The sequence below is a fragment of the Hemiscyllium ocellatum genome, chromosome 5 (genome assembly GCF_020745735.1).
Source record: "Hemiscyllium ocellatum isolate sHemOce1 chromosome 5, sHemOce1.pat.X.cur, whole genome shotgun sequence".
In the NCBI taxonomy this organism is placed as follows: domain Eukaryota; kingdom Metazoa; phylum Chordata; class Chondrichthyes; order Orectolobiformes; family Hemiscylliidae; genus Hemiscyllium; species Hemiscyllium ocellatum.
The window spans coordinates 34,309,408-34,337,033 of record NC_083405.1 but is presented as its reverse complement, the minus strand read 5'-3'; the positions used below and the strand labels follow the sequence as shown (position 1 = coordinate 34,337,033).

Sequence of the window (27,626 nt, the reverse complement as noted above, 5' to 3'; positions counted from 1 at the left end):
CCTCTTTGAAAGTTCTGAAGGAACCTTTCCTCAGTTATAACCCGATCCACTCTTGAATCACCTCCTTTATCTTCTCTATTTCCATAGGCATTGCCCATACAAATACAAATTGTGGTAAAAAACTTTCCTTTTACTTCCTCCTTTCCACTGCCCAGAAACTCCAAGGACTTCTTTTAGTCACAACAGTGGCTTACTTTCCTCTTTTTTAAAAAATCGATGTATTCACTGCTTCCAATGAGATCTCCTCTACATTGAGGATGTATGTAGATTGGATGACTGATTTGTACGACAGCTTCATTCAGTCCACCAACTGCCCCACTCATTTTTGTTAAAACAGTGTCTCAGTGAAGCACAAGAAACAGCATACAATATACCATTTTTCAATTAGACAATTTCCCAGAACTTCAGGCTCAATATTGAGTTCAATTACAGATGAGCTTTGAGCTCATTTTCTCCCCCAGACATCAGCTGTTGATATGGATTGTTATTCCCATTTACACTTTCTTTTCACACATCTTTTGTTTGTCCACCTGCAACATTTAAGCATGCGCCTTTTTACCAATTGTTACTTTTCTCTTCCATAGGCCACTTCTTTTGTTCTACCTCTCCTTCCCTATTTTAAGTGCCTCTGTAATTGCACAAAAATTGTTACATTTCTAACTTTTGACAGTTCTATCGAATGGCTATTATTTGAAAGCTTAACTTTCTCTCTCCATACATTCACACTCATTTAAAGCTATGGGGGAGCCGGGGTGAATCATCTCATTTCAGATGTTTGCTGGTTCGTAAATGTGTTCTATTTTGTTCAAATAAAATCACACAATTTGTCGCCACAGTCAAACAAATGTGGCGCCTTATATGTTCTCCTGCTAAGTAAATCGGATTTAAAGCATTTGCACTATTTTGTTTTTGCTGGATTTTTAAAATTAATTACTATAGACTCTGGTTAATATAATTTTAAGTGTAGAAGATAAAGTGGTCAATATTTCATTAGTGTTTACAAACCAGGTTCCTTCTTTTCTTTCTTCAGTCGCGGAGCTTTGACTTTGGGTTCACTTGCATTCAATACTTCTTCTCCATTTCCTTCACCTATGCCTGCTCCAACTTCTTCATCAAATTCCAGTTTTATTGCATCTGGATCACCCTGAAAATAATAATTAACGTTTATTAATAATCAAAGTCACTGCCCACTAATGCAAAGATTTTTTTAAAAAGAAATACACTCTATAACAATGAAAATTATTCATACAATAGATATGGAAAATGCTATAGAGTCATAGAGATGTACATCAAAGAAACAGACCCTTCGGTCCAACCCGTCCATGACGACCAGATATCCCAACCCAATCTAGTCCCACCTGCCAGCACCCGGTTGACTTATATAAGACACCTTATACTATAATAACACCACATACATTACACCCTTCATATATTGTGGTGTATAATTTTGCCCTTTATCCTTTTGTAGATCTTCTATCAATCATCCTTTCAAACAATCCTATTATAACTCTCAAATAACCTTCATAAACCCCATTCTAAAATCCTATCTAACCTTCAAGGTATCAAGCTCAGAAGAACATAAAGAATAGGAGGAATATTTGGCCATATGTGCCTGCTTTGCAATTCAGAACAAATTGATCTGCTTATTTAACTTCACACTACCACCCATCCTCTTGTCTTTCAATTATCTGAAAGTTCAAAGGCTCTACACGTTTCAGCTTTGAATGTATTACATGACTTGACTAATGCTAGTCCTCTGGGTAGAGAATTCCAAATATTCACAGGGTTCCAAGTCAAAAACGTTTTCCTTATCTCTGGCCAAAAGGTCAAGTTGCTGACTATGGCCAGTGCACCAGACTCCGCAGCTAGAGGAAGCAATCTCCCAACTTCTATGCAGTCAAGTCCCTTAAGGCTGATACATATTTAATCAGATCATCATCACTGTTAAATTACACAGTGTGAACAAATCCTATCCATAAACCTTGTGATATCCACTCCCTTTAAGAACTATCACAATACCATTATAGGTGACTTATATATGGGTTCTCAGAAAAGATTTGAAAAGATGTTTTAAAACTTCAGGCATACAAAAGGAATTGCAGCAGCAGTTTTTTTTTACAACGCTAATTGACAGCAACAAAAAATGGATATTGCTCAGTCTGGAAAAAGATTGGAAAGTGAGCCAAAGACCCAAGCTGAATCCATTTTTGTTCTTATTCATACATACATGCAAATGACTAGGACTGAAGAATAGACCATAAATTTAAATTTGTTTTTGACATCAGAAAGGGTTTGGAAAACAGCAAGGATGGCATCAAACACAAGCACTTTTATTTAGTACCTTTAACATAGGGAAATATTCTGATTCATTTCACAGGAACATTACAAAACAAAATGTAACAGAGCTACAAGGAGATCTAGGACAGTTGACCAAGAGCTTAGTTGAGAGTTAGGCCTCAAGGAGCACTTCAGAGAAACAAAGAGGCAGAAGCATAGGGAAGAACTTCAATGGTTAGTACACAGGCAACTGAAGATCAATGTGCAGCGATTAAAATTGGAGATTTTAGCAAGACCACAATGGGTGGAGGGAGGACAAGTATTTATTTGAGGAGGACATTGGACTAGAAAACATCAGAGGAACAAGTAGACAAGACAGGGAGGGATTTGAAATCAAGCATGCAAATTTTAATTTTTTTTTAAAAAGGAGCTGCTTGACTAGGAACAAATATAACTCAGGAAGCACATGGGTAATAAGTGAATGGGGAGAGTTGGGACATAGATTACAGAGTGTTGGGTAGAATATGGGAGGCCAGTCAAGTGTGCATTGGAACAACCAGATTTAGCAGTAATTAAGCATCATGAAGGTTTTAGCAACTGATGGGCTAAGGCAGTGCGAGGATAGACTAAGTGGCCAGGGAACAGAGTTTTTGGTGGGAATCAAAGATGATGGTTTCTCCTTTTCTAACGTTCAGTTGGGAAAAAAAATTTCCTCGTCCAACATGGGAGATCAAACAAGCAGCCTGACAATTTAGAAACAATGGAAGGATCAACTCAGGTGGTGCTGAGGTACAGTTGGATTTAAAAGTGCACAAAGAAATTGATGCGGTGGTTTCAGACGACGTTACTGAGGAGTAGCATGTAGGCAAGAAATAGAGAGTCCAGAAATAGAGCCTCAATGACACAAGAGGAAATGGTGCAGGAGATGAAGGCCACTGCTGATGATTATCTGGCTATAATTAGATAGATTAAAATGGACCCAAATGAATACAATGCCATCCAGAAGAACAACAACAAAGATGGTTGTTAGCTCAATTGGCTGGATGGCTGGTATGTGATGCAGAATGATGCCAACAACTCACTATCAATTCCTGTGTCAGCTCAGGTCACTGTGGAGATCTCAAATTCTCAACCTTGGCCTTGTCTGAGGTGTGGCGATCTGCAGATTAGACCACCACCAGGTGTTTCCCTCTAGTGAGAGAGCAGACTATAGTCTCTGGGACTATGGCGACTTTACCTTTAGTGAAGAGGGATGGGCAATAATTCGGTCAACAGTGACAAAGACCACATATGACATCGGAACAGAAGTAGGCCATTCAGCACATTGACTCTTCTGCATTCAATGAGATCACGACTGATCTCAACTCCAGTTTCTGTCTTTTCCTCATAACTCTCAATTCCCTTGCGGGTTAAAAATCTATGTCAGCCTTGAATATTGCGAACGATCCAGCCTTGACAGGGCTCTGCAATAAAAGAATTCTACAGAGATACTATCCTCGGAAGAAATTCCACAGCTCTCTCTCAAATGTCGACCCTTTATTTTGAGATTATGCCCTCTTGTCCTAGACCAACCACAATGAGAAACTTCCACATACATCATGTCCAGTCTAAGAACCTTATATATATGTTTCAATAAAGTCATCTCTCATTCTTCTAAATTTCAATGAGCACACTTCCAATCTACTCATTCTCTCCTCTCAAGACAATCCCTTCATATCTGCTACCAGACCAGTGGATCTTCTCTGTACTGCCACCAATGTCAGTATACTTTTCCTTAGATAATTGGTCAAAAACTCTTCACGGTATTCCAGCTGTGGTCTGAAAATTTCCTTATGGGTCGGCAGTTGAGGAGAAAGAGCTGTCAACAACATATGACAGCAAGGGAGGCTGCGTTGTCGTCTCCATAGTTACAATAGGTTTAAGGGAGAAATAGGTGAGTCTCATGAACACTCAAAAGCACAAGAGAAGAATGCAAAACAAGACAACAGAAACTTGCAATTGCAGAGCATGGAGGGCTTTGGGCTAGGGAAACTGAGCCAAGCAGCAATCCCAATCGCAAGGACAAAAATATCCACGAGCTGTTCAGTTGTTGGAAATGTGGCTGGATAAGGATAGAGAAGGGTTTAAGGAGACAGATTGCAGTAAGGAAAGCGACAGTTACCATTGCAATGCAGGTTCATCTTGGAATGCAGAACAATTTTGGCAAAGCATTACCCAATAACTCAATGTACTATCCAACAAGATCTGGCAGTGAATTATAAAACCAGCTTGGTTGCCATGTCACTTTAAACCAATGTCCCTTGAACTTAACTGAGCAAAGATGAGGGCCACAACAGAGGGATGAGAGTGTAATGGACTTAATAGGGACTACAATAAAATCAAAGTCAGGGTGTGGTTGAGCAGGTCAGTAGCTGTGGAAAAGTCATGAATGGAGGGTTAAAGTTGGAATTTAAAAGTGAAATGAGAAAATATGATACCAAATTAAGAAAGAGCAGGCATCGTACTACAATGGTCTCCGTGGGGCAAATAATAGAGCACATAGCCATGCAGGAGATTTAATTTAGACTGAAGGTGGAATATAGCCTGGCAAAGGAACCAAGATTCTGAAACCAAAAATCCTAAAATCCAATCAAAGAAAGCAGTAAAATCAGCCTGTGTCATATAGGAAGTCTTGCATACCTCCCAATGGCATTAATTTCTAACATATTGCAGATATCTCATGTTCTTCTTCAGTGTGGGAATCTTTGGATCAAGCCATAATCAACACCCAATCATTAGAAAATAGTATGTATATCGCAAAGATATTCAGTATTTTCACTAAAGCAGAAAGGTTGATCAAACTTCATGAGAATTTTTACAAACATAAAAATAAGTAGAGTTAAAAGGGTAAGATCTTTTGTTCCAAGATCAGAATCAGTGGATTATCATAAATTAAAAGCAGGAATGGGTGCGGAAATGAAAATTTCTTTGCTTGAGGATTGTTCAAGAATGAAATGCTTAAAATGGACCATTGCATATTAAGTGGGAATTTGATAAATATGTGGAGTGGAGGAAAATCAAAACTAATTTGATAAAGCAGTCTTAAATAATTCAGTTAAACGAGAGATAAACAGTCTTCTTCCATATTGCTACTTGCAAAGTATATATTCATGGGAAATAAGTGATTTTAAGCAGATGGATGGCTGAATCATCCAACTCATGTTGTTTTTATGTCATTAAACTCGAACTCAACGCAATTTTAAATCAACGCTGTTTTAACCACAGTTTTAACAATTCAAAACACTTACCAAAATGCAGAGATAAATCAAGAACAAAAATTTCCAATATACTCCATACATTTAGAGTTCTACTTCAACTTGCCTTTCCTTTTCTCTTGACCATCTTTTTTGTGGCATCTGCTCTCATTGCAAGGCTGATGACTGGTTCAACTCTTCGGCCATGGACTGAGGGTAGAGTTTCTTCAAGTTGTAGCTTTTTAATTTTTGGTTTACCAACCTTGCCCTTAACTGCCTTACCAAACGATCCTGCCAGAAGATCCTCTCTCTCTTGGGCTTCCACACGCTGCATTAAAATTGAGAAACAGATGTTAAAGAAAATGCCTCTACGTTTGAAATTAAAATTCCATTCAGAAAGCAGCTGACATTAGCTGCAAATTAACAATATTCCAATCCCATTTGATTTAAATTCACCTGTTAAGCTATTTTTTTCCCCTCTGGTCTGAGCTTAAGTTTCATTAAAGTGTCTCTATGGGTACATCACTTTGGTTACAGATTAATTCTTATTTAAAGCAAAACCCACAACATCTCCTTTAGTAAAAATTTGCATCTTAATTTTGTGTGGAGGTATATTTATACAATGAAAGAAAAAGACATTTATTTTCCAGGAACCATCTGGGCTGACTGTTGATAAATTTCTTTTGTTGCAGTTGTGCACTTCTCCCAAATGTGCATTTCCTTGGAAAACTTTCCTCCTCTCCTTAGAACGGCATGATATTACATGGAATTGGAAGCAGGATCATGAGAAATGCACTTTATTTTAAAACTCTAAATTATTTGAAGAACCTGAACTGTGATCAGTTTTATAACTTGATGTCAAGAGTTTGCATCTCACTTAATAAACATTGCCACCATATAATTGTACAGTTTGAAAATTCACAGCAATTATCAATTCCAGATTTACGCTTTAAGTTTGGTCACTACCTATTTTCTATCGAAATGCTCTTTTACCTTGTTCTTCAATAGAATCGATAATTTTGAATGTAAGTGAATGGCAAGGCAGAATGTGAAACATCACTTATATCTGAACAGTGCCATTGGGCACTTCTGGTGGTTTTACCTCATTCTCAATTGTCACAGTTGGATCTTTAAAATATTCATCCCCTTGTTTAATCTTTTTATCACAAATAATTGGAGGTATTCTTTTTTGTAAGAAGAATACATTTTAGTTGAAGCTTTTTCAAAATAAGGAATGCATATTAGAAGGCTTGTTTTTCTTATACTTACATCAAGCTCTTCAATAAATGCAGCAAGATCATCTTTCCAAAGATCATGAGAAGTTTTTCTCTTCAGATCATCAAGCTCCTTTCCCTACAACACAAAACAGATTGTCTTGGAATACTGTGCCAACAAAGGCCTGCAAATATAAAAACAAAAGGAGTCAGTGCATTACTTTTGCATCCCTCTGTTTTAATAGTTCTTCTACTTTCTCCTTTGTAAGGCACCAAAGAGGCATATTCAAGATGTAGTTGAAGTCTGGTCCAGATCCAGCACCTGAAACACTTGAAGTGCCATCATCTAATTCCAACAAATCCTCTTCTGCAGCTGTCTGCAAAGGAACAATCAGACGTTATTTGTAAAGAAGAGTGCTCAGATTTATTTTCAAGTAGAATTCAGCACAAGATCATGCAACCAAACACTAATTAAAGTATTAACCAGGCCAGGAATGCAAAATCCCTCCAATGGCACGGTGGCTCAGCGGTTAGCATTGCTGCCTCACGGCGCCAGAGATCCGGGTTCGATTACAGCCTCGGGCGACTCCTGTGTGGAGTTTGCATATTCTCCCAGTGTCTGCGTGGGTTTCCTCCGGGTGCTCCAGTTTCCTCCCACAATCCAAAAGATGTGCAAGGCAGGTGAAATGACCATGCTAAATTGCCCACAGTGTTAGGTGCATTAGTCAGGGATAAATATAGGGAAGGGAAATGGGTCTGGGTGGGGTGCTGTTCAGAGGGTTGGTGTGGACTCACTGGGCCGAAGGGCCTGCTTCCATACTGTAGAGTATCTAACTACACTGTTTTCAATGCAACACTATGGGCCTGAATTCTGCTCTAGTACAGCATTAACAACATCAGCTGTAAGATAGGTGTACCCCTTCATCTTTGAGTCAAAATGTTCTATACTACATGTTGCTGAAAGTGACAGCTGATAAAGGAAACAGGTCATCCAAAACCTGAGATAATAGATTAACCAATAGGACATGTTCCCAGCCAATGACATTTAAGGATTGGAAATTAATAATGGAAAGACTGAACAGGGTGAATTCGGGTACAGAAAGTAAAGTAAAAGGAAATCTGGATAAAGAATGGATGGGAAAAGACAAAAGAAAAGAATAATATGGTTTGATGTTTTTAGAATCTTAAGAAAAGGTTAAATACTTGAAGTATTAAGAGTTAAGATGGTTTTCAGTCCGAGACGTTTACAGGCAGTAATGAATAATTATCACATTATTTAAAAAATAAAGGACTTATTCTTCTAATTACTGGGCTTAAATATCTGCAGTGGGTTCAATTCATATCAATGTCATAAATACAACAACTTGAAAACATTTAATGTATAATTAAGAGGCAAACAACAAGATGCCACTTCCATGAAAGTAGCAGCACATCAGTGCATCTTCGGAGCAATTGTACTTATAACTGCTTCTCTCACCTAAAGCTAATATATAATTTATACAGAGAGAAATAAAGGTGCGCGCCATTAAAAGAGAGCAGTTGCAGTCCCAGCAACACCAAAATTCTGTAACAGACAGTACAGCAGTTCCATAAAATAATGTCACAGATGCTGGATGTAGGCAAGTCTCAGGTTTCCCGAGCGAGGAGGAATTAGGCATCTGAGAGGGAAAGTGGCCAAGGGAGGGTGAGAGTACCACCAAAGTGCAAATAACACCACTAGAGGCGGCAAACTATTTTACTGCCACCTTTCCACCAACTTGGGTGGAAAAAGAACAGCCATCTCATATACAGCATATTAAGACAGTGGAAGCAGATTGAGGGTCTGAAGTGGAAAATAACTGGGTGGTCAGAACATTAATTGGCTAGCCACCTGATTTATTTTGCAGACACACACACTCTCTCCCTCTCTCTCACACATAGACACACACGCACGCATCCTCTCACAGGCTTATACCCTTTCACAGACTCACGCTTTACCAAGCATGCATACACACACTCACGTGCACTCACATTCATGCACACACACAAAGTTTATGGGGTGAACTCATATTTGCAGATACTTAAAGGAGGTAAAAAACAGCAATTTTTTGCTGCTCTAGCCACTGCAAAATCCATACCAGAATATGCAAAATAATTTAGTTATAGCACTTCTAACTGTAGTGGCATTAAAGATCAACTTTCTGAAGTAGCTCTCTAACACAAGTGTCAACCTGTGATTATGCGGAGGACAGCTTTGTATCATATACTTGTGATTGGGAGGAATCGAAGTGAAATTGCTCCAAGTTCTTTCTCATATAGTACTCTCCGTAAAATCCCTAGTGGGCAAACAGGTCATTTGGCCCAACATGTCCATATCAACCCTCCGAAGAGTAATCCACCCTACCCTATTACTTTACATTTACTCCGAACTTACACATCCCTGAACACTATGGACAATTTAGCATAGCCAATTCACCTAACCTACACATCTTTGGATTGTAGGAGGAAACCAGAGCACCCAGAGAAATCCCATACAGACACTGGGTGAATGTGCAAACTCTACGTAGACAATCGCCTGAGGCTGGAATCAAACCCGGGTCCCTGGCGCTGTGCTAACCACTGAGCCACTGTGCAACCCCAACAAATGTATGAGGGTTAATTGGAACACAATGCAAACCAAACAAAAATTTCAGACTGCTGGTGACTGCCTTTTATTTCTTTCCTTAAGCAGAAAGCAATGGTTGCCAAAAGCATGGACAAATGACAGCATCTCACGCTTCTGATATAGCTGCTAAGGTGTTAACTACAGCAGTTTTGAATTAGAGTATCTACCCATTCCCTTGACTCTTACCTCAAAGAGAGTTTTGGGTTCATGTCACACTACAGGTGACCTCACTGCACTATACACACTCTCCCTCTCTCTCACACACAGACACACATGCACGCATCCTCTCACAGGCTTATACCCCTTCACAATCTCACACACACTTTATCAAACAGACACACGCACACACAGATATACTCACGTGCACTCACATTCACACACGTTTATGGGGTGAACTTATATTTGCAGATACATTCTATCTTGCTCAAAAAATGCAGAAGCTGCGAACAGTCAATGCAGGCAGTCAATCCATGTAATATTTTGTAAATTCTGCGAAGGAAATAGAATCAATCTGACTCAAGACTGAGATACAGACAGACTCAAACCTCACACCATTAATGCATTGTCTGAGCTGAGATCTCACCTTTTGTTATAAAACCGGTTATAAAAAGTTATCTTGAGAATGTGACTTAAAAGTAGTTCTGGGATTTACATATTAAAGAACTGATACCAACAAACCCATTCTTAAAAAATGAAAGACTTAATAATCTAGGTCTGTTCATTATATCATTTCAGCTGCATATAATCTTTTGCTATAAATTCTGTCTCTTAGGGTCCTGCTTCACAACCACCTCATGAAGAAGCATTTCTTCAAAAACTAGTGCCTCCAAATAAAGCTGTTGGACGAAAACCTAGTGTTGTGGGATTTTTAACTTTGTCCACCCCAGTCTGACATCTGCTCCTCCAAATCCCAGAAAAGTAGATTTTGATCAGTACTTAACAGCATAGCCAAGATCAGTCTCCGTGGAACATCAAGAAAGTAATTACTAACAATAATGCCTTTTTTGAAAATTAAAATTATTTGATGTTACAAAATCATGTTGACTTTCACCAGTTAAAATTGGATATTTCTGCAAATGTTAGTTGAAATGAAATTCACTCTCAAAACTATTTAAGTTTTCATCTAATCCTTATTGATGTCAGAATCATTTGACAGATACATTTTGTTTATCAACCAGTTTGATTGTCAAACTATAAAATTTAACAATGTTTACAATTTGGTGGTTAGCATATTTTCAAGGAACCAATATTTTACCTTCTCTTGAGCTTCTTTCCACGCTTTGATTGGATCAGATTCATAGCCCCGTTGGATGAGCATTTGGTAAAGATCCCTCTTTGATTTATTCTCTAAGAAAATATTTATAAAAAGGTCATATCAAAAAAGTATACAAATATCAAATAAATGTGTCCAATATCCATCAGCTGGTGGTAACTTTGGAATGTAAGATGACAAGATAGATTTTTTGACAAAATGTTAACACTTCAACAATGAAAATCCTTAACCTTGAACGTGTACAGACAAATCTAGGGTAATTTTACATACATTCACCAAACCTTGAAATATTTGCATCAAAAGGTCCTGGAATTTGCTTTCCAGTTCACATTCACCATCAAAAAAAGTTGCCAACAAAGGATGTAGCTGCTTTGTGGATTTTGCTATTCTAGACACCATTTTAAATCTGCTGTAAAGTCTCCAGCCACTTCAGGAATCCAGCAATAATTATATCAACCACCAAAGAAAGTGACTAATCACACTGAGGTATTCTCAGGACAGCAAACCAGGATGTAAAAACAGCACAATTTTTCATCCAAATTATAATTCGTGAGCAAAATAATTAGTAAAATTGAAATAAAAATCCTAAAATATGAATTTTATGAGTAAAAATACATTTTAAATGATTTATCAATGAGAAATTTGACATTTCAGAAAATAAAATTAAAGATACAATTTTCAAACACTGAAGATTTCAACAATGATCATGAAGGTATTAAACTATTTAAAAAGTTGTGAACATTTCAAAGGTTTTTTTTATACCAACTTCTATTTATATAGCATCTTTAAAATTACAACATTTCTGTAAATGCTTCGCAAGATTAGCCACATAAAGAGATATGTTAAGTCGGATGACCATAAGTTTAACTAAACAAGTTTCAAAAATTGCTATAAGGAGGAAAATGTGGTAAACAGAAGAAGAGATACAAAGAGAATTCCAGAGCTTGGGGCTTAGCAAAAAGATATAGCTATCAAAGGTGACGAAATAGTCAAGAATGTATAAGAGGCTGTAATAGAGGTGCACAAGTATCTTCTAGATTTTGCTAGAGGAAATTAGTCATGAAAAGAGGCAAGGCCTTGGAGGGATTTGTAAACAGAAATGAGAAATTCAAATTCAAGACTCTGCTTAATCAGTAATCAATGCAAGTCAGTGCATTCAGGGCTGATATGGGAATCAAACATGCTACAAGTGCAATGAAACTGACATTTATAACATATACATGCATAAAACCATTTAGGTTCTTGAAATGCTAAGGAAAACCATATAGCCTTGCATGTGTTTTTGGTGTTAAGAATTGACTTTTAAAAACAATATCCATAATTCCAAATGATTAAATTACCCACAATTCATCAGAAACTACCCAATTAGCTGGAGGGAAGAACTTGGCAGACTAAGTTTTAGTCTGTGCTGGGAAGTGATTCAAGAGAAAAGCACGCATCAAGCTTGAAAGTACTGAGAACTCATTAAATGTCTTACGCAGTATTCCTAAGAAAAAGAATTCAAAGTAATGAAATGATTTGAAAATAAAAAATGATTATAAATCCCATACTGCAGTGTTGCCAGTCAGTGCAAGAGTAGTAGAGTGCTAGATGATTTTTTTCAGAAAAAGGGGGAATGGCATTAAGTTGCTTCAGGGATGGCACAGCATTGAAAGGAGACTTAAGTATTACTAATTATGTTCCAGAATTAAGATTTCTACAGTTCCAGCAGATGAATTCAAATTTTAATTACTTCAAATTAAAAATTTCTCCCTCATATGGAAATGAGGGGATCTTGCTATAAGTACAGCAATGAATGTTCTTAGAATTGCAACAATTTTCTAGCATGTATTATTGCGTGCTGTTTCCAACACAAAGCTGTTCTTTCTGTTCAAACTATAAAGTTTGCTTGGTTTATTTCTAATCCGTTTAAAAATCTTTGAATCGATTAAAACAAAATAGTGTTTTCCTTCTCTTGTTCATCTTCATTTCTGTTGTTTATAAACTTTAGTTTTGCTTTGTTAAAACACATCGCAACATCGCGTGCTTATATTTCAATAAAAGATCACTTTGATCACAAAACTTTAAGGATTATGATCTTTTCAGCCAGGTTCCTGGATGGAATCTGGCTCATCAAATACGAACATCAACTGGGCACTAAACGATAACAAGTGGGCCCACCTGATCACAAATTAGGACACAGGCAACAGAGATGTGTTAAGTCAATTTTACAGAGGTAGAAAGTAGGCATCCACCCACGAGTGTATTAGAATAGTTGACTGTAGAGGTAACAAAGACATGGATTAGAACTTAATTGACAGCTGAGCTGAGGCAGGGACAAATCAAGCAATGTTACAGAGGCACAAATAGGTGGCCATACAGGATCGTGGTAATATAGTGTCAGCAGCTCATTGCCACATCAAATACAGCAAGATCAACATTATAAAAAATGGTACATGCTCATCACTTAATTGATTTCTACTTGATTTTAAAATGATTCATGAGATGTGACTGTCACAAGCAAGGCCAGCATTTATCCAACTTGTATTGAGAAGCTACTGGTGAGCTATCTTGAATTGCTCATGATGTTAGAGAAGGAGTTCTCAGACTTTAGGTAAAATAGCAACAATACCGTACAAGTCAAGATGGTGAGAGACTTTGAGGGAAACCTGCAGTTTAGGGAGATGATAACAGTGCATCTTATGGGGAAATAGAGAATCATTGGCTGCAACCTCTGGATTTCCATATCCAATGGCTCACGTGCAGACTTCAGGAGATTGCTGTTAAATTTAGAGGCATTATGACAATGCATTTTTCAATACTAAAGCAAAATCCACACATTAATCTTACATCATTGCAATTACATTTTGTGCCAATTAACTATTTTGGTTTTACGTATTCTTGAGTATTATTCTCAATATTAGAGGTCACACGAGACTATTTCAGCATTGAGGCAAACAAGTCTATCTTAAATAATGAAGCAACATTATATAGTTTAGTTTCAAATTAGCTGAATAAGAAAACTATAGTTCAGGTTAGAACATACAAAATATAAGCAAAATTTAAACACTTAAGTTTTTCATATGTGACTATAAAAACAGGATCTTTAAAAATTATATCAGAGGAGATATCCAAGAGGTTCTCAAACAATTTTGCTGTAACTTGTTTGGAGATTCACAACTCACAGATGGGTCCTCTTTATGAGAAACAGTAGTTTTTTCAAACTAATGTTACTTCATAACTATGAATGGGAACTTAAAATACTTCAACAGTTTATCACATCATCTGTTTTACATGTTTGGGTTTTAATAGCAAAACCTGATCAAATCTAACTAAAAAGCCAGAAAGTTCTTCAATGTGCTTTTGTCTTATCACATTTACTTAGAAATACAAACAGTAAGGCAGGACTAGATCTAAGGTAGTACTGAGCAATTTCACAAAGTAAAACTGAACCTCTACTCTCTAAGCTGGAACCTAACTTGATTGCATGGTCAACACTTTTCTGTAACGAAAATATAGTGGATCTTGCATCAAGTTCTTTGCAGGTAGAAAAAGGAATAATGAATAGGTGAATTGCTTTGAAATGTGTCGTGCAAATATCGAAGGTTCCCTGTGTGTAGATACGGCATCATTTAGAATTGAAAAGTAAATTAGTAACTAAGAAAACAATCCAAATAAGGTAAAATAAACCAACTTTTCCAAATGTGAGAAGCACTGTGAGCAAATTAACTTTGGAGACAATGGCAATATTTTACAAGAATGGTTATTTAACAATTCCCATTTAATATTCTCACCAAAGGTTCTTTACAAATTCAATGCAGAGTGAAAATAACAAGTATATTATGCAAAGAATTGAAGAACATGGGGCACACAAACAACTTTTTTTAAAGCAAAGTCAAAAGATTTGCTTTGGGAGCGCAAACAGTAGGTGAGAGTCAGGTGACAATGCCAATGCCTTGTTAGAGTTTAGTCATTTTTGGTGCAATTGAGGAATTCCAGAAAAGGTATTGTACTGTATAATGAGGTAATAACTTTTCTTACAACTGTGAAACACATGCTCTCCTGAGGTGTACTGAAAATATCTGCAGAATCAAACTGATTGTGGAGGAAGAGAGAATTAGAAAGAATGCAAAGTTGGAAAATCTTCTGGTTTAGAGAACAGAGGAAATTCTAAAGCCTCATTGAGAAAATTCTTGGAGCAGATATTATCTGTTAGTGCACTACAGTGAACATTCACCCCATGTCCCCATCACAATCCGTAGCTTCCAAAACCCAAATATACTTGTCTTGCTCATGCCTCTCACCAAGTTTGGGGACTTGTCCCAGATAATTCAGTTTACATTTTTCTACAAGCTAAATAAACATTAGCAAGTAGACATTTTAACACCTTCAGAAACTGGAAATATTGTTCAGCAATCTACCTGGTTATAACTGACAATCATAAAAGATCATATTTAATAACCCAGATATGCCAACACCAGACAGTCAATGTACCTGTGTAAACTTGAGTTGTGGATTGGGACAATAAGGAAATCCTGACGCAGCTTACTCTGAGGGAACTGATGGGCAATTGTTCCAGTGCCTGGAACCCTCTGCAAAAGTCCCTTAATGTTAGAGCTCTGACTTACTTAAGTTTAATTAATTAACCAATTCAAGCATTAAGCCCCTCAGTAAACATTAAGCTGAATCCATACTTAGCCCTTCATAATTACTTCCAGGTGTCTGGACATAAAGACTTCAGAACATAGCACTCAGACCAGTAAAAGGGTTTGGCTTTGACGAAGATCCTTTATGTTGCTGGATGCAAGAATAATTGAACAGATTGCAAATAAGACAGTAATCCCAAGTGCAGAAGTCATCTGAATGGACTGTAGGCTAATTGGTTATTTGATAAGTGGAAGTAGGGTGTTTGATTAATGGGAGGAGGAGAAGAGACAGTGATGCGGTAGCAATGCTTCAGAATTTCAGAAGTAGTGAATGGGCTTCAGAGTCAATGTTGCGGACTCTCAGGCAACTGCTCAGGATTGTATAACACTGTGCCTCAATTCTTTTGGCCTTTCCTGCAAATTAGATTGGACATACCCAGGAATGATAATTATGTTAATCTGGGGCATCATCAGTGAGCGAGTACAACTATATGAGGCTGTAACCTCACTAGTCTGTAGAACAGTTTTCCTAAAATGGTACATTCCCTGGGTGTTAACAAGGAGGGCTTTAAATAATAGTGACCATAAAACTGTCAATTCTTACCAAAGAAAAAAGGAATCTGCTTCATTAATGTTGTTAGGGAGGAAATCTGGTATCCTTGCATGGTTTTACATTTGTTTCTACACCTGTAACAATATGGTTGATTCTTAAATGCACTCTGAAATGGACTAGCAAGCCACTTAATTCAAGAACCGATAGGAATGGGTGACAAATGCAGGCATTGGTCACATCACACAGAAGAATACATTTTTAAAAAGACAGATTGGAAGCACCCACTTCTTTCATGACCTTGATTGACAGATTAAGAGTTTCATGTAAAACTCTAATGAACATATAGCTAAATTAATTAAATTAAAAATGTGCTCAAATAAGTGAGCATGATTTTACTTGCCAATAAAGTGTTTCTACAATGCAGGAGATGGATATCCCATTAATTGTGTACACTGATCCACCAGCAGTTACTCAGCTACATCCCTGATATCATGCCATCAATGCAAAGGCTGCCTTTCCACATACATACTGTTTGTCTAATATGAAGTGTAAAGGGAGAGACGTAGTGACTGCAAAAGTCACTACCTAAAATCTGCTGCTTACAAATGGTTTGGTGTTTCCTGTGTGAACATTAAATAGAATTACCACTTTTGGGGAATGAGGTTTATAGCAACATTAAAAAAAAGTTAAGCTTACTCTAAATGTCCTAGAACCCCTTCTCCAACATGTTCCTCTGGCTGTGATGACCTTACTATAGTTTGCTTTGCATGCAAGGTTAAATGCAATATTCTAATGATCTACATATGAATGCATTACTCCGACTAGTAGTACCATTGGCCAGAAATACAACAGCCAACCAAGACACAACCACCTACTACTGCACAAAATTCAGTCCATTGACAATCTATTGACATTTTGTTCTTTTTTTAAAAATCCTTACCAATTGTAATCTTTCCTTGTATTTTCTCTAGAATGAAGCGAGCTTGGTTGTTCAGCTTTGCAGACTCTGCTCCAAACATTCCTGATAACCACTCTTTCCTGAGGCCATAATAATGCAACCTCAGATCAAAGAACTCCTTCAAGATGTCATGTACAGTTTCGTACTTCTTCAAGCAACCCATATGATCAAATAGTACCTGCAATTATCATAATGTTATTGCCATTTGAACATTTTAAAAAATGCATCTAGCATTTAAAAATATGTAACATCTATGTAAAGTTTAAGAAAGAATACTACCATTGAGTTGCAAGTGAGCGTCGTTTGTAGTTTGAACACTTTATGTAAGCCAGCAGCTTCTGCTTGTGCAAGTTTCTCTTCTGACATTTTTACAACAAATTTTACTGAAGCATCAGTATGATATTCTTTGTAGTCATTTATCAAAGCTGGTGTCTTTTCTGTCCCATTAAGCATTGGTTCAAGGACTTGTTCTTTGTATGCCTATATAGAAATAAAGGCTAAGTATTCATCAGAATATAAAAAGGAACATCTTTTCAAAAAAGATAGTTGCACTAAGTAGGCACAAGACATCCTAAAATATTTTTAGCTAGTAGGGACACATTTTCAGTCAGAAATGTAAGCTAATTTTAATGAACTGCTTTTTACTAGGAGTTAAGAATTACACAGCTGAATAAATATGTCATAATATGGAAGCACTGATATCCTTATCCACAACCGCAAATACATTTTATGAAGAAAATATATATCCTAAAATTGTCCTTTAGTATTATACTCTGAAACATTTCTGAATTATTGCTAATAGATTAAAGTGCAGACTTAGAGTTCTGTCATAAAGGCATGATCAAGGGCCCTGGTCAGTTAATTTACCAGGCACATATAAAAGAAATAAAACTTTTAATTAATTAATCTCATATATTGTGAAACTAACAGTTCAACCCACGAAGGTGATCACCCACAGCTTTATGGTACGTTCAGCTGAACCATTACTTCAGAGAGAATATAGAATATAGAAATAAGAGTAGCATCAATACATCCATATTGTCATGTGAAGCTCCTGACTTCATGAATATCTGAATGGTTTCCAAATTAATACTCAATTCAAAGTTGTGCTCTACCTGTGTCCAGGTCCTAACTGGCAGTTCTGTAATTTCTATTGTATTTCGATCCAAAACCAAGATTTCACCACTGACGACATATTGATTTTGCCCCACTTCATGAATTGTTCCTTTAAAATTCTTGTAGCTTGGAAGCTAGAGATTCAAAAAAAACATAAAAATGAAAATTAACTCTGTAGCTCACATCTGGCCTTTGCAGGATTAGTGAAGACAGTGCAATTTTGTTTTCTAAGTCAACAAGATTTAGCACATCATAAGCATTAATAAGTGAATGTTAAAAATATACAAGAACAATATGCTGATGTCATGAATAAATAATCTAATTTTATCTCAAATTAATAGTGTCACTCAAATAAGATCTCAATACATTTAAATACTTCAGGAGCTTAACATTTGATTTACGAGAGACAATTTCGCTATAATAAAAGATTAATAAACGAACAAACTGGGAAATAATTTATGCCTAATACAATTTTAACACACCCCAAAATACTTCACAACCAGTGTTGACACTGTCAGAAAGTAAAAAATATAAACAAGCTAATTTTTACATGAAATTCAATATGCAATAATGAAATAAACGATCAAATAATCAGTTTTATTAACAGTCATTAAGGGAGATTTACAGGACACAAGGTCAACTGCCTGTTCCTCCAGGATAAGTACTTAGAACGTTTTAGGTTAACTTGAGTTGGCAGATGAGGCCTCAGTTTAATATCTCATCCCACAATGGCATCACATGCAGTAAAGTATTCCAAGTAAAAAAAAGTAAGCAATAGAGAAACTCTGCAGCTGTGGTAGCACATATGGAAAGAGAAAGAGAAGATTTCAAGTCCAAATGACTTCGTCCAAAATCTTCCATAGACATTGTCAGGCTTGACATGTTTCCCTTTTACATACCGTCTTTATTTCAAATCACTGTCGTCTGCAGTATTTTGTGAACAATTTTATAATAGTGAAATATTTGTTTAGATTGCTTGCTTAAGTCTCTGGAACAGGACATAACCATAACATAACTTCAGTGTGATGCCACAGCTCCACAAGTGGCACTTGATTTTAATTAGACACTTGATTTTCAATTACAAAAAAACAATGCATTAAAACTTCAGTCTTAAAGGTAAAGTAGATCTTGGTTAAGTTCATCACTTTATGAAAAGAATTAACTAGGTTGTCAGAAATAAGCAGCTATAACATCAGCTGCCATAGAATCACAAGTTACAGTGCAGAAAGAGGCCATTCAACCTCATGCCTGCTTTGCATCTCTTAGCATTTCAATTTGCTGCCAATCTCTTGTCTTTTCCCCACAATCCCATACATTGCTTCTATTTAAGTAAATACCCAATGCCCTCTTGAATGCATCAATTGAACCAGTCATCAGCACACTTCCAGACAATGCGTTCAAGAGCCGAAACATACTGTGTGAAAAGGCCTTTTCTTACCTCACAGTTGCTTTTGGACAAAAAAAATTAAGACACTAAGACTTCCATATGTCTGTGGAAGTCAATCGAGATGAAGAGAGATGTGGTGTAAAATATAATGCCTGCTCAGCACACAATGATACTAGCGTAGACCAATTTTACCCATTACATGCAATTTGTGCTTTGGTTACCTGAAACACTTCCTTGAACAAAATGTTGCACTCGTTGAATGTTACGTAAAACACACATTTTACACATGTAAGAAACACATTAATTTCTTAAAATACAAGATAATAATTTTTTAAAATATTCACAAATATCCAGTTTACCATTGGTAGGGGATCCAGGCCATCAAGCATCCGCCTAACATTGTTGACGAGCTCCCTGGCGTCATAATTCGGAATTCTACAAGCCCATCCTGTACCAATACCTTCAGCTCCATTAACAAGAACCATAGGAATTATGGGGCAGTACCACTCTGGTTCGACACGCTGATTGTCATCATAAAGGAACTTCAACAAATTGTCATCCATTTGAGGGGAAAGCAAACGTGCCAATGGACTAAAAACAAGTGCAATAAATGTAACAAAATTAAAAGAATTCAATGATTAGTCAGAAAAATTAACCACTATACTGTAAATTAACTGCATATTGACACTGATTGAAGTTTTGAAAAAATATTTTTACAGAGTTACAGAAACATTTTAAAAGTACAATTGTTTTAAAAATATGTAAAAGACAATATTAAAGAAATGCAAAAGCAACAAGTTAGTAAATTGCAACATAAAAATAAAACAGAATACTTTGAATTCTAGAACAACACAGATCGGCCAGTATTATAGCGAAAAGACTGGTTGGTGCTTTAGGAGCTTAAGGAGAAATGTAATGGTGCAACACTAATCTGTCTCTTACATGTCAATATTTATCTTTCTAAACTATCGCTAAATAGTTTTCTCCACTCACCTTAACATAGTGAAAATATATCGAGGACTAGCAGCATCTTTGCCACCATGTAGTCTGGTACCAAACTGGCCAATTGGCTGCAACAGACTTATATTGTTACTTCCTACAAAGTTTTGTGCCAAGTTTACAATGGTCATCATAAGTGCTTGCTGTAAAAGAATGCGATAGTTCGGTTTGTAAAAATGCCAATACATGGTGTATGCAACTAAAACTTCATTGACAACATTCCCAAGTATTTAATTTCACATTTTCAATGCATGCTGTCATTCTTCTAAAAGATGCCATCACTGTGTTATGCTCCTAATTTCACTAAGTTGCATTCACTCATCATCCATATGGATGCGGAATGACAACGCATCAATTTATATCCTTGGTTACAAGATTCCTCAATGGCCTTGTTGCTCTACATAAACTCAAGATCTACAATCCTCTGAAATCTCTTTCAATTCTAAATTTCCCTCAATTTATGGATTTTAATCCACCATTAACAACAGTTTTTAACCCATTCTTTGGCCAAAAAAATCATTTATTTGAGACATGCTTTAATTCATTATCAAATAAGACAGTACTTATGAACACAAACTCCATGAAATGCAGTCAGAACCAATGAGGCAGCCGTTCTTTTCCTTCCTGTGACCACTCGAGCAGCAGTGAAACTACAGGTCTAACCAATGCCATGGCTTCCTCTCCCCAGCTGTGGGGCTCAGAGGAAACTTCTTTAAGCAGAAGCATAACCTGATGAAGAATTCAATGCCCCTCCAGCACTTTGATGAGAGCACCATGGGTCATTACTGTCATTAACAATCCATCAGCACAGAAAACGTGGATCAGTTTTATTTAATGGAGTGCTTACTCTATCCAAAAGATTTGGAGTTCCACATGCAGTTCAAAGTTCAAGTTCAAAAAAAACATTGATGTATTAACTACCTGCTTAATGAAAAAAGGATTAAACCCTGGAACTACGATTAGAAGCAATGAATATTTCAAAGGTTTCTAGCCACTCAATTTAGGAGTGTGCAAGTCAGATGTTCCTGTTGCTTGACCAATGGCTTTCCCAATTTTCTATGCAAAAGTTAACCCATTAATTTCTTTGCCTAAAACACTGAGTCTCAAAATTTCAACATTTACACGAGTTTATAAATTCCATTTGAGGGGGAAATGAGCAGTGAAGAAAGTCAAGAAAGGTAAACTTTGAAAAACATAATTGCCTTGGCATCAGAGGTACATCTTGCAATTCTCTTTGCATTCTGTATAAAGCAGTCCTACTTTACAGATTTTAGTTGATTTTTCTACACCACCTTTGAGTAAAACACAAAGAAGTCGACATAGTCTTGCCAGATCATACAGCTGCTCCCTCATTAGAGAGGCACCTCTGTTGGTGGTTTAACCAGAAGGTCACCATACGTCAAGCAAGGGGAGAGGTTGAGAAGGACAATCTTTCATGGTAACTTCAGGGTGCAGGGATGGAACCTACGATGCTGGCATCACACAGTGTTGATAACCAGCCATCCAGCGAACTACTTTATTCTGAAACATTCAATCTAATTATGAGTCACATGAGCTGGCATAACTTTTTAAATTGTTGCATTTTCAGTTTTAAAAAAGGCATTAAACATGGCACACACAGAAGAAATGAATGAACACACTCTAACAGAAGTATGACTTTCAGGCCTGCTCTTGTCATTCAATATTATGACCATGGCTGATCTGAGCATAGTCTGAAATCCACATTCTCACCTACATCTAATAATCTTTCACCCTTTGCCTAACAAGAATCTACCTATCTATTTCTAAACCAGAAGTATTCTAGGAAACTACATCCACTTTTCAAAATGACAGTGCCAGGAACTTATGTTGCTTTAAGATAAAATTTCATCATATCTCATTTTAAATGGGTGGCTACTAATTTCTAAAGTGAATTCCAGTTCTAAATTCTCCTGCAAGTAGAAGAATCCTTTCCACATCTTCGCTCTCAATAACTATCAGGATCATATATGCTTAGATCAAGTCATTTTTTACTTTTTCAAAAATCTAGTGGATTCAAGTCTCACCTGTCAAATCTTTCCGCAGAAGACAACCCCACATTTTCAGATAATAATCCACTAAACCTTTTCTGAACGGTTACCAACTCATTTACACTCTTGCTTAAATAAAGTAATCGATACAGTGCACAAATTCTTCAAATATACAGACTCGTCAGTGCCTAGCATAAATGAATAGCCTACTTTTGTATTCCACGAAGACTATTCCCTCCTCAATTCTGTCAGGTCCACGACCCCCACGAACCCACCCTCCCCTGCTACCGCAAAACTTGCAAAACCTGCGCCCACACCTCTCCCCTCATCTCCATCCAAGACCCCAAAGGAGCTTTCTACATCCGTTAGAGATTTACTTGCACTCCCACACACGTCATTTATTTTATCTGTTGCTGTCTCTTCTACACTGCGCAGACAGGATACCTACTTGCAGAACGCTTCAGAGAACATCTCCAGGACACACGCACGAAGCAACCCCACTAACTTCCCCTCCCACACCCCTAAGGACATGCAGGTCTTGGGCCTCCTCCATCACCAAACCCTTACCATGCCTGGAGGAAGAATGCCTCATCTTCCACCTTGAGACCCTCCAATCACACAGGATCAATGTAGATTTCACCAGTTTCCTCATTTCCCATCCCCCAACCTTCCACCTCAGCACTGCCCTCTTTACCAGTCCATCTTCCTTATCACCGATCAGCTCCATCCTCCTCTCTGACCTATCAGCTTCACCCACCTATTGCACTCTCAGCTACCTTCCCCCCAGCCCCACTTCCTACCCTTTTATCTCTCAACCCCCCCGGCCACAAGACTCATTCCTGATGAAGGGCTTATGCTTGAAACGTCAGCTCCTCGGATGCTGCATGACCAGCTGTGCTTTTCTGGCACCATACACTCGCCTACTTTTATATTCCATTCCCTTCACAATAAAGGATAAAATTCTATTTGTATTCCTCATACTTCATGTACCCTCATCTAACCTTTTGAGATTCATGCACTAGGACACTGAGTTGTTTGCAACTCAGTGCTCTGCAATTTCTCATCGAGATAAAACGCTTCTCTTTTACCTTTCCTGACAAAATAGGCAATTTCACATTTTCCCATATTATATTTCATTTAATTAGATTAGATTAGATTGATTAGATTTGATTGATTAGATTACTTAGTGTGGAAACAGGCCCTTCGGCCCAACAAGTCCACACCGACCCCCCGAAGAGCAATCCACCCAGACCCATTCCCCGACTTTTACCCCTTCACCTAAGACTACTGGCAATTTAGCATGGCCAATTCACCTAACCTGCACATTTTTTGGACTGTGGGAGGAAACTGGAGCATCCTGAAGAAACCCACACAGACACGGGGAGAATGTGCAAACTCCACACAGACAGTTGCCTGAAGCGGGAATTGAACCCGTGTCTCTGGTACTGTGAGGCAGCAGTACTAACCACTGTGCCGCCCGACTGCATCTTTGCTCTGTAACTTAACATATTGTACAGCCTTTTGTCACCTCATTTTGCCCTCTTCACAGCTTACTTTCCTGCTTATTTTTGCACCATCAGCAATAGATCAACCATTTCTTCCATCGTTTCATCCATCATTTATAGAAATTGTCAACAGTTGAGATCCCAACACCAATCCTTGTGACATAACAATTCTTACCTCAAGCCAACCTGTAAAAGATCCATTTATACCTACACTACTTCCTCTTAGTCAGCTAATCTTTTAGATTTAAATTAGATTCCCTACAGTGTGAAGCAGGCCATCTGGCCCAACAAGTCCACATCGACCCTCCGAAGAGTAACCCACCCACATCCATTCCCCTACTAATGCACCTACCACTATGGGCAATTTAACATGGCCAATTAGCCTGACCTGCACATCATTAGACTGTGGGAGGAAACCGGAGCACCTGGAGGAAACCCACTCAGATATGGGGAGAATGTGCAATCTCCACACAGACAGTCGCCTAAGGCTGAAATTGAACCTAGGTCCCGGACACTGCGAGGTAGCAGTGCTAACCACTGAGCCATTGTGCCGCTCATGTTTTTAACCATTCCAATATGCTAGCTTTTACAGATAAGCTTTTGTTTTCCATAATGCAATACATTATCAAATACCTTCTGGAAACAAGTACAGTATATCCAACAGTTTTCATTTACCCACATCAAGAGCCATCTTTTCAAAGGACTGCAATAGACTGATCAAACATGATTGCATTTTCTTTAAACCACGTTGATTACCCAATTACCAAGTGCTCTAAACTAATCTCTTCAATAACAGCTTTATTACATATTCCCTATTACAGATGTTAAGCTAACTGGCATGTATCAACAACAATATATCTGGCACTGAAAGAACTGTTAGACTAAGTTTTTTTTTGAGATTTTAGCCTTAATGAAGAAGTGGCTTCTATTTGACAATCCAATTAAGAAAATGAGACTAATTTTCTCACACCAAGCCTACAACATCATCCTTCAACAGACTTAAAACTTTGAAGCTGTTCTACCAATACTTTTACAGGATACTTGGCAATCTATTCCTAAGAACTACATCTTATTCAAAGTTTCACTGGTGTCACAATGACATGATCATATGGTTTCTCTAACGAAGATCATAAGCAATAGATCTTGGACATGATTGCTGCCAGGTTAGCCATCACCAGCCATAAACAGGTTAACTCCAAAAATCTATAAATGAGTGCTCAGGTCCTTGCTCAACATTTCTGAAAATAGTACATCCACAATAAACAGAATGCATCAAATTAATTGTTCCACTTTAGTCTAACTCCATATACCACCAAAGTTAATTGCACATGGATGCTTTCATATGGGGTGAAGTTCGTCGCTGATTACTACAAAATTAGTAACTTAACATGAAAAGCCCACTTATGTAGAAAATGTTGCAAAAGCCCAAAGACTGCTGATAAAAAAAACATAATGCATATACTTTAAAAACCCTTGAATAAAGATGTAACTTCAGGAATTATAGGAATAATTTTATGCACTGCAGGTTTAGAAATACTGGGACCTATAAAATTCTCCTGCATGGTCCTACCCCACCACAAAGTCCACCCTCATGGGTGTTCTCTCTTTTCTTAGCCTCTAAGAACCTCTTCCTCTGAAAAAATCCTTCTCGTCGAGAAGTTCATGGCTGTCTACGTGAAGCAGCTTATTTATTGCAGTCTGAATTTACCTCTGCATTTGGGGCTAAGGCACATACAAAAACAAACTTCAAAACAGGTCAAATTGTTATTTGATATGAACTATAACTGCAGAATAGATGTGTTTGTACTTACCTCACCATGGTGATAAGCCGACATTTCAGCCACTGATCCTGCCAACTGAGCAACCTTAACTTCTCGTTTATCATTTCTTTTGAAGCATGTATATAAGACTTTGCGTTGCCCAGGTTTTAAGCCTGAAACAAATTTATACAACTGTTACAATATAGGAAACTTTGTTTTAACCAGCATGTTATGAACTGGCAATCTCAATAAACCAGCAAAAATCATATACCTCAATACCAGGCGGTTACTGTACCAATGCAATCTTTGTGACAACTGAGTAGTCAGTTGAAGGTGCGAGAGAGAAGGCTTTCTACCAGTAAGTTTTCTTTGGACAAAGCTGCATTATTATTTAGGTGATTTATTCTGTAAATAATGTATAACAGTAACGTGTATGCTCCCTGCATTACATTTCAATTATTTACAGTATATGTTGTTATATTAACTATGTCATCCTATTGATAATTAGAATATTTGATCAAGGGGGTGGCACAGTGGCTCAGTGGTTAGCACTGCTGCTTCACAGCACCAGGGACCCGGGTTCGGGCCCGGGCCCCTGTCCGTGTGGAGTTTGCACATTCTCCCCGTGTCTACGTGGGTTTCCTCCGGTTTCCTCCCACAGTCCAAAGATGTGCAGGTTAGGTGAATTGGCTGTGCTAAAATTGCCTGTGCTAAAATTGCCTATAAGGTTAAGTGCATTAGTCAGGGGAATGGGCTGGATGGGTTTCTCTGCAGAGGGTCGGCGTGGACTTGTTGGGCTGAAGGGCCTGTTTTCACACTATAGGGCCTGTACAGTCTTGGTCCAATAGGTGCCAGTTAATAAAAGGCTTCCTACACAATTTAATAAATTAGTAAAAACTAGAAAATTTCAAGAGAAGGGTGGGCCTTCTTCAGACATAGGAAGGATTGAAAAATATCTAAGTGTACAAATTCTGCTGTATCGTGTTATAAACTCATGGAACACGGTCAGTGTTGAAGATCAGCATTTATAGCCCATCCAAGATTCTGAGAAGTGGTGATGATAAGGTGCTGCTGAAGTCCATGTGGTATAGGTACATCGCCAGTGCTGTTAAGGAAGGGGTTCTAGGATTTTGATTGCGATAGTGAAGGAAACAATTTAGTTCCAAGTTAGAATGATTTGTGACTTGGAGGAGAACTTGTCAGCAGTGTTTTTTTTAAAATGTCTGCAGCCCTTATCCTTCTGGGAGGCAAATGCCACAAGTTTGGAAGGTACTATTGAAACTACTGAAACTGGTGAGCTGCTGCATGCACCATGTAAACAGTAAACATTGTTGCCACTGGGTATCGGAAATAAAGACAGTGAACATTTAAGATGAGGGTGGGGTACCAATCAAGTAGATTGTTTTGTCTTGAATTATGGTGACCACCTCGAGGGTTGCTGGAGCTCTACTCATCCTTGCAAATAATGAACAGCTCACACTCCTGATTTGGGTTTAGTAATTAGTGGACAAGCTTTAAAACTGTAAGTGAGCTACTTGCCAAAGAATCCCTAGTCTATATTCTCCTCTTGTTGCCATGTTTATAAGGCTAGCCCTGTCAAGTTTCTGGTCAAGAGTAATCCCCAGATTGGAGATGTTCTGGATTTAGTAACAGCAATGTCAAAAGATTATTACAAAAAATTATTCAAAAGACAGCACAGTGCCTAACGCTGCTGCCTTACAGTGCCAGGGACCCAGGTTCGATTCCCACCTCAGGCGACTACCTGTGTGGAGTTTGCACATTCTCCCAGTGTCCTCCAGGTGCTCCGGTTTCCTCCCACAATCCAAAAACATGCAGGTTAGGTGAAATAGCCATGCTAAATTGCCCGTGGTGGGGGTTATTAGTTAAGAGTAAATATAGGGTAGGATACTCTTCGGAGGGTCGGTGTGGACCTGTTGGGCCGAAAGGCCTGTTTCTACACTGTAGGAATTCTAATTCTATTTACTTCTCCCTGTTAGGGATGGTCACAAAATAAAAGATATGAGCAGAACACTGCAATTCAACTCTTTGAGCCTGCGCTGCCATTCAATATGA

The 27,626-nt window shown here is 37.8% G+C and overlaps 1 protein-coding gene across 1 annotated transcript in view; it reads right to left on the bottom strand.

The window, feature by feature from the left end:
• Positions 1-27,626, bottom strand: part of LOC132815654 (DNA topoisomerase 2-beta-like) — a 179,750-nt gene that overhangs the window by 45,946 nt on the left and 106,178 nt on the right. The window contains exons 19-29 of the mRNA XM_060824642.1: positions 25,605-25,726; positions 20,274-20,422; positions 19,640-19,871; positions 17,893-18,027; positions 17,057-17,257; positions 16,760-16,955; positions 10,624-10,715; positions 6,946-7,101; positions 6,780-6,863; positions 5,638-5,838; positions 1,006-1,144 (exon numbers count right to left, since the gene is read on the bottom strand). Of these exons, the coding sequence (XP_060680625.1) occupies positions 1,006-1,144; positions 5,638-5,838; positions 6,780-6,863; positions 6,946-7,101; positions 10,624-10,715; positions 16,760-16,955; positions 17,057-17,257; positions 17,893-18,027; positions 19,640-19,871; positions 20,274-20,422; positions 25,605-25,726 (1,707 nt within the window). The remainder of the gene's footprint in view (positions 1-1,005; positions 1,145-5,637; positions 5,839-6,779; positions 6,864-6,945; positions 7,102-10,623; positions 10,716-16,759; positions 16,956-17,056; positions 17,258-17,892; positions 18,028-19,639; positions 19,872-20,273; positions 20,423-25,604; positions 25,727-27,626) is intronic.